The 14,607-nt window shown below is 49.2% G+C and overlaps 1 protein-coding gene across 2 annotated transcripts; it reads left to right on the top strand.

Moving 5' to 3' along the window:
- The first annotated feature begins 1,024 nt into the window (after positions 1–1,024).
- On the top strand, positions 1,025–13,965 carry LOC128406186 (retinol dehydrogenase 16-like). Of its 2 annotated transcripts, none has more exons than XM_053373286.1 (5): positions 1,025–1,178; positions 6,361–6,691; positions 8,257–8,515; positions 13,266–13,429; positions 13,666–13,965. In XM_053373286.1, the coding sequence occupies exons 2-5, from the start codon at positions 6,379–6,381 to the stop codon at positions 13,881–13,883; spliced, it is 954 nt and encodes a 317-aa protein (XP_053229261.1). In that variant the 5' UTR covers positions 1,025–1,178; positions 6,361–6,378; the 3' UTR covers positions 13,884–13,965. The 2 variants fall into 2 exon arrangements, with proteins under 2 accessions (XP_053229261.1, XP_053229252.1); XM_053373277.1 differs by having other exon boundaries at positions 1,027–1,226.
- Positions 13,966–14,607: the final 642 nt, after the last annotated feature.

Here is a 14,607-nt window from a genome sequence, read left to right as displayed (position 1 = left end):
GGTCTGAGCGACGGTGGACCAGCCCATGGCTGGAAAAGGTTGCTGACTCCTGATGTAGCGCTCTCAGTTTTGTTGGCTTCTGCACGGCCTTGTGGGGCGGTGGAACTTTTAAGAATTCCCAGGACTTCTATGGGGTCTTGCCTTCCTTACACAGTTTGCATTCTCTGCTCTGTTGCTTCAGCTGTTCTGCAAATTCTGAGTGCCTTTCAAATGTGAGCTCGTGAACAGTGTAAGCATCAAAATGCAGCATTTCCTAAGGAGCGCCAGGCTAGAAGATAGATATGGACTGTAGCTCACACCGTGTGCACCATTGTTTCCCACACCAGCAGTGGGAACACAGTGGATGCTGAGTATCCGGCTTGGGATTCATCCAGTCCAGCCTTTCGCATGATGAATTCTGCATATAAGTTAAATAAGCAGGGAGACAATATACAGCATTGTCATACTCCTTTCCCAGTTTTGAACCAATCAGTTGTTCCATATCCAGTTCTAACTGTAGCTTCTTGTCCCACATAGAGATTTCTCAGGAGACAGATGAGGTGATCAGGCACTCCCATTTCTTTAAGAACTTGCCATAGTTTGCTGTGGTCGACACAGTCAAAGGCTTTTGCATAGTCAATGAAGCAAAAGTAGATGTCTTTCTGGAACTCTCTAGCTTTCTCCATAATCCAGCGCATATTTGCAATTTGGTCTCTGGTTCCTCTGCGTCTTCTAAATCCAGCTTGCACTTCTGGGAGTTCTCGGTCCACATACTGCTTGAGCCTGCCTTGTAGAATTTTAAGCATAACCTTGCTAGCGTGTGAAATGAGTGCAACTGTGCGGTAGTTGGAGCATTCTTTGGCACATGTTTTGCTTAGCAGCTTGGGATCAGCCACAAAAGTCGCAACAGTTTCACCCACATATGTTACGGCCTCCGTGTTTTTTTTGGCAGAAATCCCTCCCCACTTATCTTAACGGCACGATGACCTCACGCACGTTTGCTCAAACGAAACTTCACCCATTGCAGCCAGGCTGACTCCAGCATAAAACTTACAAAACCCCTTCCCACTCTCCTCCCTCTCTTGTTTTTCTCCCCGGGCTAGAAATGGGCGGACCTTGGCTGCGCTTGCCTCCCCATAAATCCGTTTTGACTGCAAAGAGTCCTGGATTTCTACAAGTGCTCAGCGGAGGAACAGCGGGTAAGAGCTGCGAGTTGCCGCGAGCTGCTTTTCGGGAAGCGCTCCAAGGTACTTGTTTGCAACGTCGCGGTGGAGTTTGCAAAAGGGTTCTAGGGGCAGGGAGGAGGCAGAGCGCAGTGCCCCCCGACGAAGTCTCGAGAGCAGGCAAGTGCAAGACGGTGAATCGGCGAGGCCGTCAATTCACTGGGAAGTTGCTCGGGCCGACCTCGAAACAGTTGCTGCCGCGATTGGCATCTACTCGCCCCTGAACTGAGTTCACACTGGGCTTGCTTGCAAGGTTCGCGAGTACGTATAGGATCGCAGCCGAAGGGTTGCAGCTCTGCTGTTCGGGCTGTGTACACATTAGACCTTTAAAGCGCATGCTTTCCCCCCAAAGAGTTATTGCAGTTTTGCTAAGGGTTCTTGGCAGTGCTTTCCAAACCTGGTCTCTTTTTTTTTGAACTACAACTCCCATCATCCCTAGCTAGCATGACTAGTGGTCAGGGATGATGGGAATAGTAGTCCCAAAACAGCTGGAGACCCAAGTTTGGAAAGCACTGCTTCCGGGGAATGGCAACTCTGTGCCAGGTGAACTACAGGGTGCCAAAATTTTTTTCTTGGGGGGGGGGAATGTGATTTAAAGGTAAAGTGTACACACATAAAGTGGCTTCCAGGTGTTTTTATGGGTGCAGTAGCCCTGTACTTGTTGCTGAACTATGGACCTTCTGAAATCTAATCTGCTAGTCAGTCGTATAGGTCAAGGGTGTGTTTACAAAGATGTTTATACTTGCTGCGTTTGCTGGGTTTTTCACCCGTTTAATACTGGGTGGCGCTGTGGTCTAAACCACAGAACCTAGGGCTTGCTGATCGGAAAGTCGGTGGTTCAAATCCCCGTGACGGGGTGAGCTCCCGTTGCTAAGTCCGAGCTCCTGCCCACCTAGCAGTTCAAAAGCACGTCAAGGTGCAAGTAGATAAATAGGTACCGCTCCGGCGGGAAGGTAAACGGCGTTTCCGTGCGCTGCTCTGGTTTGCCAGAAGCTGCTTAATCATGCTGGCCACATGACCCGGAAGCTGTACGTCGGCTCCCTCAGCCTATAGAGCGAGATGAGCACCGCAACCCCGGAGTCGTCCGCGACTGGACCTAGTAGTGCCATGGACCAGAGCACGCCAGGCACTCCTGTCTTCCACTGCCTCCCGCAGTTTGGTCAGACTCATGTTTGTAGCTTCAAGAACCTTTACCTCTACCAACAGTAAATGCATACATATCCAGTATTTTATTACAAACCACCACTGTCTGAGGCATTGCTTCTGGAACCAGCTTCACACAGATTGGAGTCCAAAGCCACGCCCAATTTGTCTCTAGCCAAGGTTGTACACTAACAGAAACATCTCTGGGGGACTGAGGGAGCTGGGGAAACAGTTTCACGTCACTGTACCACAAGAGGCCTCCTTTCAGAATAATTGCATTTGTTTTACCTTCACAACAACCTAATGAGAGAAATTAAGACTGAAGGTGTGTACACTTTACCAGCTTAAACTTTCTCTGTGTGTGCCTCTCATCTGACCATGCCAGTGGGCAGAGAGGAAGTGGGGATCTCTGATTCAGATTGCCTGACTGGTTTCCCTGGCCCTCCACCTGCCCCAAACCCTTTTCCTGAAGCGTTCTTCCTTCCAACCATGCCACCCCAGAAATGGCCTTTAAGTGACTCATCTTTCAAGTACAGTGGTACCTCAGGATGTGAACGGGATCCGTTCCAGAGTCCTGTTCGCATCCTGACGCGAACGCAACCCACATCTGTGTGTGTGCGGGTCACGATTCGCCGTTCCACGCATGCGCGTGACGTCATTTTTACTGTCTGCGCATGCGTGAGCGGTGAAACCCGGAAGTAACGCGGAGCACAACCCGAAAGCGCTCAACCTGAAGCAACTTCAACCCAAGATATGACTGTAGTTGCGAAAGTGCAAGATACCCGTTTGACAGTGGAACCCTAGGCACAATTCACTGAGCTCAATAGGGCTTATACTCAAGGAATAGGACTTACGCCTGAGTAGATATGGATAGGATTGTGTTGCAAGGTGCAACTCACAGTTCTCTGCACTACAGGGTAGTCCTAGAATGCTGTTGAGAAAAGCATGTTTTACACAAGCACAGAGAGGGAGATGGACAGGGCGAGAATATAAAAGGCCCAACATAAGATGAAATGAAATGGAGAGGCTAGGGTTCAAGGAAAGAGGATTTGCTAAGAGGAGGAGACTTGAATAGGTTGAGATTGCCAGGTACAGCTTCAGCCAGCAGGAGCTGGGACTTGCTCCCAGTGAAGGGCAGTGGGACTGCGCCACTAGCCAGCATGGCAACCAGTGGGTCCCTCTTCCTGCCCACATCAGAGAAGCAAGCAAGGAGGGTACAGAGTAAAAAAAGGGTGCACCCACTGCCGATGTGAGACATGTAAAGGTAAAGGGACCCCTGACCATTAGGTCCAGTCATGACCAACTCTGGGGTTGCGGCGCTCATCTCGCTTTATTGGCCGAGGGAGCCGGTGTACAGCTTCCAGGTCATGTGGCCAGCATGACTAAGCCGCTTCAGGCGAACCAGAGCAGCGCACGGAAACGCCGTTTACCTTCCCCCTGGAGCGGTACCTATTTATCTACTTGCACTTTGACGTGCTTTCGAACTGCTAGGTTGGCAGGAGCAGGGACTGAGCAACGGGAGGTCACCCCGTCACGAGGATTCGAACCGCCGACCTTCTGATTGGCAAGTCCTAGGCTCTGTGGTTTAACCCACAGCACCACCCGTGTCCTTTGTGAGACATGTAGGACCTTCTCAATCTGAATGAACTCTCAAGAAACAGCTGCTATCATTTCACCTCCCTGCAAACAAATGAGGACAAATGCTCAATAAACAGGTTATCCAGAAGCAATCCATTCACAAAATAGCTACAATCTGGAAGCATTCTGAGAGCTTAATGAGACTTGCGTAGAGATATATAGGATAAATTTCAAGGAGCAAGGAGTGATTGCTACTACGAAAAACAGTGTTCCATTATGAGATGGAAAGACATGCTATTTGGTTGCCACTGGTAAATATTTGAACTAGCATTCTTGAACTAGCTCACAGTACTATCCCTGACCTAATTGGGGGAAAGTGCTTTGGCAGAGTTGTTGCTTTGCATTTCAAATGGAGAACTGTGTCTTTGAAACAGCCCTTGCTCTGCTTGGCCAGTAACAGGCAAACAAAGCTTTTGAGCTGGCATAATGTAGTTGTCAGACTTGTCAGAGTAGGGCTGAGGGTGATCAGGGTTCAATTACTGACTTTGCCACATAGCTTTAAAGTGGCCTTGGGCCAATCAATTGTCTCTCAACCTCTTAAAGTCATTGTGAGATTTAAATTATGCAGGTGAGGAGAAGAACCAGTTATGCTGCCTTGATCTCCTTGCAAGAAAGGTAGGTCACATTTTGAAATCCTTACAAAAAACCTGTAAATAGTATGTGTTAGCATATCAGATGATGAAAGTGGCTGACCAAATTTTACCTAACAAATTCTAGGGCTAGGCGATAGCATATCTCACCAGCTAAATACGTAGTACCTCGGGTTAAGTACTTAATTCGTTCCGGAGGTCCGTTCTTAACCTGAAACTGTTCTTAACCTGAAGCACCACTTTAGCTAATGGCGCCTCCTGCTGCCTACGTGCCGCCGGAGCACGATTTCTGTTCTCATCCTGAAGCAAAGTTCTTAACCCGAGGTACTATTTCTGGGTTAGCAGAGTCTGTAACCTGAAGCATATGTACCCCCAGGTACCACTGTATTGCAAGCGAGGCTTTTTTCAGCCGGAACTCACCAGAACTGAGTTCCTGCATCTCTGTAGCGTTGCAGTGCTATTCCCTGGCATGGCGCTCGTGGCAGAGGAAGTGAGTGGCACAGCGATTGGGGCAACGCGGCAGAGATTGGTGGCATAAGCAGCAGATTGTATTTTTGCTGCATCGGTGGGACAAACGAGTGAAGAAGAAAAGCTTTTTTTTAAAAAAAAAAAGGTCCTCCCCTATAAAACAACTTTGGATGTGTGCTTCCCCCTCCTTTTCTAGAAAAAAAAAGCCCTGATTGTGTACTATTAAGTGCAATACAGTACTACAGTTGTACCTTGGAACTCGTACAATTCGGCTCCCAAATGATCGAAAACTGGAAGTGAGTGTTACAGTTTTCAAACAATTTTTGGAAGCCAAATGTCCGGTGCGGCTTCCGATTGGCTGCAGGGCGCTCCTGAAGCCTACCGGAAGCCGTGTTTTGGGTTTTGAACAGTTCCGGAATTCAAACGGACTCCTAGAACGCATTCTGTTCGAAAACCAAGGTACGACTGTATGCTGATACCTCACGAGGTCTGAAATAAGGATGGAGCTACGTATTGGCTGGCTTCATGGTTTTTCCGGCATCGTGAGTTTTGCATATCACACACGCATCATGATTCACAATATATTGCCAGGTCAAAAATTATGAAACCGATAACATGATAGCTTCAAACCGGTTTTGGATGATATATTAATATAGCGCCCAGCCCTAGCGAGTTCAGGGCAGGGGGAAGATTCAGCCTGAGGGTTTTGCATCTGTAGATCTGTCTCCTACGCCAGCTCTTTGAGAGATGAGGAAGAGCCACAGAGCAGTGGTAAACCATAGTAAAGGGACCCCTGACCATTAGGTCCAGTCGTGACCGACTCTGGGATTGTGGCGCTCATCTCGCTTTATTGGCTGAGGGAGCCGGTGTACAGCTTCCGGGTCATGTGGCCAGCTTGACTAAGCCGCTTCTGGCAAACCAGAGCAGCGCACGGAAACGCCGTTTACCTTCCCGCCAGAGCGGTACCTATTTATCTACTTGCAGTGGTGTGCTTTCGAATTGCTAGGTTGGCAGGAGCAGGGACTGAGCAACAGGAGCTCACCCCGTTGCGGGGATTCGAACTGCCGACCTTCTGATCAGCAAGTCCTAGGCCTTGTGGTTTAACCCACAGCGCCACCCGCGTCCCGTGGTAAAACATATAGCTTGGGAAATGAAGCCTGTCCAAAATCCTGGAAAGCCTCTGCCAGTCAGTGCAGACAATACTGACCTAGATGGACCCAGTGGTCTGACTCCGTATAAGATGGCTTCCTATGTTTCCCCTACTACCACCACTGCCTACAATAAGCCAATATTTGATAAACCACCTTCTTCCTTTCCAGCTGCAGCAGTCTTTGGCCATGTGGCTCTATGTGGCAGCTCTGCTGGGTCTTTATTTCCTTTTCCGACGGTACCGTGAGCAGCAAATCTTGGGCAACCTGACGGAGAAGTATGTTTTCATCACTGGCTGTGATTCCGGGTTTGGAAACTTGTTGGCCAGGAAACTGGACGCTCGGGGAATCCGTGTCCTGGCAGCTTGCCTCACGCAGCAGGGGGCAGAGAAGCTGAAGGAAGCCACATCGGAACGGCTGCAGACCACGCTCTTGGACGTGACCCAAACGGAAAGCGTGGCCCGAGCAGCAAAATGGGCAAAAGGCATTGTGGGAGACAAAGGTTAGGGCAAGGCGCTCTGAATCTGCAGCAGCATAATTTGGTGTTGTTTCTGGAAAGTGTTATCATCCTTGCGGGGTGGATTAGGCTGGGAGATGGTGACTGTGGCCCAAGATTTGCCCGTCTGACCAGGGTCTCTGTGGTTGTTTTTTAACCTCACTCTTCCAGGTCCAAAGCCATCTCTCTTATCTATAATGCCACACACCTGGCAGTCTGCACTTGTTGAGCAATGTGATAGATGTGCTCCCCTCACCCCAATTCCTTACTGTGCCTTCACAGGCTAGCTCAACCTCTATGGCCCAATCATTAGTGCTGCCAGAAAACAGCTCTAAATCAGGGGTGGAGAATCTTGGGCCTGGGGGCCAAAGTTGGACTTCCAGCCTTCTCTAACTATCCCTTGGGACCCTCCCCAAGCTGGATGTGCTGGTCCCCTCACCTCAAAAGGAAAAAAACTTGTTGGAAATTTATCTCAGGTGTGTTGGTCAGAGGCAATCTTAACTATGATTTGTTTGAAATGATCCCATGTTGGCTTGTTTCAATGGCCAGTAAAGATTAACCATTCAATGGCCATTCAATGGCCAGTATAATTAACCATTGTTTAGGGTTTGAACATGGCTCACTATGTATTTTCTTCGTAGCATTCTAACAGCCCACAGATGTAATTTCAGTATTTCTGTTTTAAAGTTTTGCTCAATGTTTTACTGGATTCTTATTTTATTTTGATACCATGTACTGACTTTTTGCTTGTGATTTCTAAATTGAGTGAACCGTTTATAGCGATTTTATTATATTAAGCAGTATATATGTTATTAAAATGAATGGATGAACTCAGTGCTGAATTCAAGCACCGCTTTGGGCAGAGAAAGCAGCTTAAGATTCTCCTTTTGCAGCTGCAGCTTGCAGTTTCAAATGGAGAGTCATCCTCTGCAATCCCAGCTTTAATTAAAGCTGGGCCTGGAAAGGATGGCTAAGATGTTTTCTTTGCATGTAGACCTGATCCTTCCTTTGAAGTGTGATGCCTTTCTGTCAGAAATGATGTGTTACATGATGTTGGGTGGGTGGGGCTTTGGTAAAAGGGCCTTGCGGGTCAGTTTGGAACAGGGCTTGTTAGGCAAGCAGGCCGGAGGGTCACCAGCTGTGGTTTAGGTTGAGAGATGATAACTAGACCATCCAGTGACCCTAATGGTTTGAATCTTCATCTTCTCAATCCTACTATAAACCTGGAGTCACCAGCATGGCGGCACCCATGGAGACAGTGGATTCTCTTCAGGGTGACACCTACACCATACATTTGAAACCCATGGATTTCCCCCAAAGAATCCTGGGCGCTACAGTTTGCTAAGGGTGCTGTGAGTTGTGCAGGAGAACTACAGTTCCCACAATTCTCTGTGTTTTACGTGTGCTTTTAAATGTATGGTGTGGACGAACCCACCTCTGCTTTGTATTCAGAGTCTGTATTGGTCAGGTTGTGCTTTGCAGAGAGTAAGAGAAGGTGCTCAGGAGGTGTGTCCGTATGGATGGGGCTCTGTTCTGTACCTGATCTCCTGTTTCTTTTTTGCCCCCTTCAGGCCTTTGGGGATTGGTGAACAATGCTGGCATTTCAGTCCCAACTGCCCCCAATGAGTGGCTGACGAAGGAGGACTTCAAGAAGATCATAGACATAAACTTGCTTGGCGTGGTTGATGTAACCATCCACATGTTACCTTTGATAAGAAGAGCCAGAGGGAGGATTGTCAATGTTGCCAGCATAATGGGGAGGATATCCTTGTTCGGTGGTGGCTACTGTCTATCGAAATATGGGGTGGAGGCTTTCTCTGACAGCCTCAGGTAACTGCTGCAGGTTGATGTATTTTCTCGTAGCATTGGCTGCAACTCCTTGTTAGTCCAAGGAGACATTTTCTGCTTGGGGGGGGGGGTGACATTGTGCAAACCAGCCTGTGCCAGAAAATGTTTTTTAAAAAAACAAAAACCGGAACTGACATACGACGTTTGCAGAATTCAGCTTCCGTCACTCAGTGTTTGTGGAACTCAACAGATCTGGTACTTGCAGAGGAGCAAACTAGCCTGTTTTCACAATGGTTGCCTTCAGATGATCAAATCTTGGCTTAATAAGACAAATGAGCCTCTGTCTGGGGCAAAAACGGGGCCTACAGTCTTGGCTTGCTAGAGCCACTTCCGGCCTGCCCAGGAGGTGGGGTTGCGGGCTTCACGCCCACCCCACATGAGCGGGGGCTGGTCGCAGCCCCCGCGAGAGCAGGGGAATCCCAGTCGGGTCTGCCCCCCCTAGCCAGCCAATCAGCTGGCTGGCTGGGGGGGCATGGCCTACCCTATTTAGGGCCGGCACGGAGGGGGCTCACCCTCTTTTCGCCGGCTCACCCCCACGTTTCTTTCCAGCATATCAGCTGTTCCTGTTTGTCCGAGATCTTATCTGCCTTGCCTGGAGCTTTCCTGCCTTGCTTCTTTGTTGCCTTTGTTCTTAGCGGCAGGGCACCTCATGCAATATGCTGTAGCTTCACAGAAAAAGCTCCCTTTCTTTTACTGAGCATGCCGGGTAGTGTCCCCTGGCCGCCCCTTTTTTGGGCGATTGGCTAAGCTGTCAGCGGGACTGCGCGCCCCGCAACACCGAGTGCGCCTCTCTAAAGTGGTCAAGTCGGACCTGAAGGTTGGGTTAAAGTTCATGGAAAAGTACAGTGGCATTTGCGGGCTGAAGAGTTCAGGAATCACCAGGTGTGCTTCTGGGCCGACAATCAAACGATTGTCAGTGTCCTGTCAAAGCAATTATCGCACTCTCCTAGAGTGGCAGATCTGCCCCGGACCTTTGTCCTTTTGTGCTTAGAATTAAACATCTATTTCTCTACCAAATTTACCTCTAGGGTTAACAATGACATCACGGATGCCCAGGCGCAGCAAATTGCCACAGCCATTCCGGGAGCACCTTTGGAGCCTTGGGAACCTGATGTCCTGAAGGGAGTATTAGCTTCAGGAGCCCCGTCCACGCTTAGATCTTACAAATAAATAAATAAATAAATAAATAATAAATAAATAATAAATGAATGAATAAATGCTAGGCTTGACACACCTCGAGGCAAATTAGGAAATCCTAGGCTTGACACACCTCCTACCAAGGCTGAAGCTCTGCAATACTTGGTACATTGGAGGGTGCTGGGTCGTGCAGCAAAGACTCTTAAACATCCAGTAGGCGGCCCCTGGTGTGGACTTCTTAGTGTGAGGGGCACTGTAGGGCTGCTGTTCAGGGAAGTTTTTTAATGTGTGATATTTTAGGGTATTTTTGGTTTCTATGGAAGCCGCCCAGAGTGGCTGGGGAGGCCCAGCCAGATGGGCGGGGTACAAATAATAAATTATTATTATTATTATTGTATTATTGTAGGGCTGGCGCAGGCTGCAGCCTCCTAAAAGTGATGGTAGAAGGCCCTTATGACATTCTATGCCAATTCCAAAATAAATAATTAAATAAAATTAAAATAATAAAAAATAAAATAAAATGAGAAGTATCTGTTGGTCCGAGGACAAGGCCCAGTTATTTTCAGCTGCATAGTCCATTGCCTTTGGCACTATGCGCATTGGCGAAGTGGTTTGTAAGGGCCAACCAGAATCCGCTGCCCAGGGTTAGTTTGAGAGACCTGACCTTGTTCAGATCCAATTTAGTCCTGCATGTCCAATGTTCCAAAGCCGATCAGCAGTAAAGGACACTAAACATTTCATGTACGTGAGAACAACCATCTCAGGTCCATTCCTTATGCATTTGGTTGGCTCCCGCCTTGCGCAGCATCAGTCCACGCGCGTTATGCGAAGGGAGATTGCTGCCTGCGGTTTATCCTCAGCTGAATTCGCGGCTATCTCCTTTAGGATTGGGGCCGCCACCACAGCACTGGCATTTGGGACTCGCAGCTGAAAGGATAAAGGACTTGGGGGCAGTGGAAGTCTGATGCATTTAAGGGATATATACGTAAGACCTTGTGACTGTTCACAGTATACCTGACCTGGCTTTGTTACCTTCTTTTGCTTTCAGGTGACGTTGTGCATAATTGGATTATAGGCCCTGCACCGTCCACTGGGATAGAAACCAAGCTGTTAACGGGGACCTAGGGTGCAGGAGCTATGAGGGCGCACATCTGGATAATCGGGCACAGCATTGTGCATTGGGCCAGGGCCCGCGCCATCAATTCCGGTCTCGGGCCGCACCTTAACTACATCAATATATCTTGGAGCTATCGGAGGGGAATGCGCTGGGCCGAAATGTTGCCCGCGATTAGGGCTAGAGCGGCAGCGGAGGGACCCCCAGATGCTTTAGTTATCCACTTTGGCGAAAAGGATTTAGCTTACAGAAAGGTAGTCGACTTGATGTGGCATATCTTTAGTGACTTTGAGGAACTTAAGGCCTCTTATCCAAACATCACCATTCTTGGGGGCTTGTTGATGGAAAGCCGGGTTTGGAGAGAGAGCAGGTGCCCGATAGCCGTAATAGGGCTAGGAAAGCCTTGGATCGGGCGGTGGTGCGTAGAGTGGCAGCCCTGGGTGGGTGGGTCATTGACCACCCGGGCAACTGTGAGGCCCTCTACCGGCTTGATGGCGTGCATCTTTCGGATGCGGGAAATGATATTTGGCTTGATGGCGTGCATCTTTCAGATGCGGGAAATGACATGTGGCTGACTGATATAGCAAAGGGGGTAGGGGATTGGTTTCAGGCATGAGAGTATTGGCGGCGAGCGATTGCTCGTGTGGCGGTAGGCATTGGTAAGAAGGGGTTAAGAGGATGTGGGGGGGGGGAGGAACGCCATCACCTCCCCCCAGCGACCGAAGGGTGGTCCGTTAAAGGACTCCGGGGGGCGTGGCCCTGTCCGAAGCCTATGGAGGTGAGGGCCAAAGGCACGCCCCAGAGCGGTGACCCGGGGGAGCTCCTAGTCGACGTGCCTTGGCAGGAGACTCCCCCGATATAAGGTTAACCCTTCCCCGTGTCTCCAGCAAATGGGCTGGAGCCGGATAGTCGTTAGGACCAATGCCTAAGCCAATGCCTCTCATTCCTGAAATTCAATAAAGTTGTGGCCTAATTCGCCCAATTAACCTTAAATTATGGTGTCTCGTGTCTTTATTTATCCTGGTGGGGGGCGGGAACTCGCCACGCAAAGCCACTTCCGGCCTGCCCAGGAGGTGGGGTTGCGGGCTTCACGCCCACCCCACATGAGCGGGGGCTGGTCGCAGCCCCCGCGAGAGCAGGGGAATCCCAGTCGGGTCTGCCCCCCCTAGCCAGCCAATCAGCTGGCTGGCTGGGGGGGCATGGCCTACCCTATTTAGGGCCGGCACGGAGGGGGCTCACCCTCTTTTCGCCGGCTCACCCCCACGTTTTCCCACCCTCCCTCCCTTTAACTAGGCTTAGGTAGGTCTTTGACTTTGCTATGGACTTCGGTCTGTCGCCGCAAGGGGCATGGTAGGAATTTTTCCCAATTGGCGATTTCTGGCCTTTTGGTTTTTCGCCTACCTCGTAGCAACTCGTCACAACTTCTTGGCATTGGCGGTAGGCATTGGTAAGAAGGGGTTAAGAGGATGTGTGGGGGGGGAGGAACGCCATCACCTCCCCCCAGCGACCGAAGGGTGGTCCGTTAAAGGACTCCGGGGGGCGTGGCCCTGTCCGAAGCCTATGGAGGTGAGGGCCAAAGGCACGCCCCAGAGCGGTGACCCGGGGGAGCTCCTAGTCGACGTGCCTTGGCAGGAGACTCCCCCGATATAAGGTTAACCCTTCCCCGTGTCTCCAGCAAATGGGCTGGAGCCGGATAGTCGTTAGGACCAATGCCTAAGCCAATGCCTCTCATTCCTGAAATTCAATAAAGTTGTGGCCTAATTCGCCCAATTAACCTTAAATTATGGTGTCTCGTGTCTTTATTTATCCTGGTGGGGGGCGGGAACTCGCCACGCAACCAGTCTACAGTTTTTGCTTGATTCCTGGTCTCCACCACTTTCTGGCATGTGTGAAAAGCAGGCTTTTGCACAGCCCTCCCAGGTCTGATGGGAGAGTCTGGTGAGGACAAGTCAGGGAGTATTTAAAAAAGCCCCTTCAATCTTTTTTTGACCTGGGCACATGCAACTACTGTTGTGAACCAGGCATGCATGCATTTGAGCACTCCTTCCCCTTGGCATGCTGCTACCAGTCAGCACAGACAATATTAAGTTAGATGGCGCAATAATCTCATTCAGAATAAAGCCACTTCTCCCATGATCTTGTCAATAGCCCTTTCCTTTGCCTTCTAAAGTAGTTGTTTTCTTAATCGTCCTATATAACGATAGTGAGTTCCGTTCTCCCAGAGTGATCGCTGTGTAGCCAAAAGAACTGTCAAAAGGGGTCATCATCAGTGTATCTGCCAAACTAGTGACAGGAGTTGCTGTGTGCCGTCCTCAGATGAAATTCACTGGCCACTGTTGGGAAAACAGGGTGCAGGACCATTTGCCTGATCTAAAAGGGCTTTCCTATATTTACTGTATCATGTTATTATCCTCTTCACATCTCTATCCCATGGGTTACTGGTACAGAAGGCAACTATTCCTTCCCTTCTCCCTTCTCCAGGCTTGAGCTTGACGCCTTTGGAGTGAAGGTCTGTATAATAGAACCAGGCTACTTTCGAACGGCTATCACAAATGAGAAGATATTGTCAGACAACTTCCAAAGCCTCTGGAAGCAGGTCCCAGAGGAGACCAAGAAAGCATATGGGGAGCCTTACTTAAATCATAGTGAGTACTACCTTCCTGTTGTCTTGAATTTGATTCTGCTTAACAAATAGGCTTCTAGATGTGCTAATCTGTATTTGATAGCTTAGCTGTGGGTGTATGGCGTGAACAGGGACTGGGCAATTTGTATTCCGGAGGAAGGAGTGTGTGTAAGCATAGGGTTGTGATGGAATTAGTCCACACTAATGGTATTCAAAGGTGATTGACCAGCTTCTGGCCTCTTTCTCTTGTTCCAATAGTGCTTGATTCAACCATTAAGATGCAAAAAGACTGCAATCCCAACCTCTCTCTGGTTACCGACTGCATGGAGCACGCTCTGACATCTGTGTACCCCCGTACTCGCTATTCAGCCGGCTGGGATGCCAAGCTGTTTTTTATCCCTCTGAGCTACATGCCAACATGGCTGCCACACTGGATAATGACCCGCTCTTACCCCAAACCAGCACAGAGTTTTTAGAGTGATTGTTAAGTGTGGGAGGGGCTGGAAAGTAGAACCTCTTTTCCAGTAAAAAATAAAAATGTTTAATAGACTCCTTTTATTATTGTTTGTGAGATGCCTCCTTCTCTTGCTGCAATGAAGCCTTGTTTCTGAACTATATCCAAAGCCAGGTGACACCTAGTTTCCTTTTGCAGTTAGCGGGAGGGGATGTTGGACCATCCCTCCTAGTGCTTCCTTAGCCACTGTCTGTTTCCTCTCCCCATCTCTTCTAACAGGTACAGGTGTGGTGGTAGTATTCTGGCTTTGTCTCTCAAGAAAACCTATCCTTGGGCCGTCAAACAATTTCTCTAGCTTTAAGGCCCCTGGCAAACGTCCCCTTTTAAGTCTTTGTAGCTTGAGAGAGTGGGCTGAAAAGCAACAGCGAAATGCACTGACGAGTGTGGGATGACAAATGACTAATAAGGTGATATGTAAACACCCCCCACAAAAAAGCAGAACAGCATGAATGGTGAATCAATGGGTTGTCTGGAGGAGCTCTCAATCTGCTGTTCTATCTAAAATCCTTTGGTGCAAGCTTCCTATTGAAACCATTTCTACATTTGTAGCTTATTGACTGGTTCTTTAAAGGCAAGGAATTTAACCATGCTTAAATGGCGGTTGGGACGCGGGTGGCCCTGTGGGTTAAATCACAGAGCCTAGGACTTGCCGATCAGAAGGTCGGCGGTCTGAATCCCTGCGACGG

Source organism: Podarcis raffonei, chromosome 2 (assembly GCF_027172205.1).
Source record: "Podarcis raffonei isolate rPodRaf1 chromosome 2, rPodRaf1.pri, whole genome shotgun sequence".
Lineage (NCBI taxonomy): Eukaryota > Metazoa > Chordata > Lepidosauria > Squamata > Lacertidae > Podarcis > Podarcis raffonei.
Note: the sequence above shows the minus strand (reverse complement) of the source record. Positions and strands in the feature narration are given on the sequence as shown.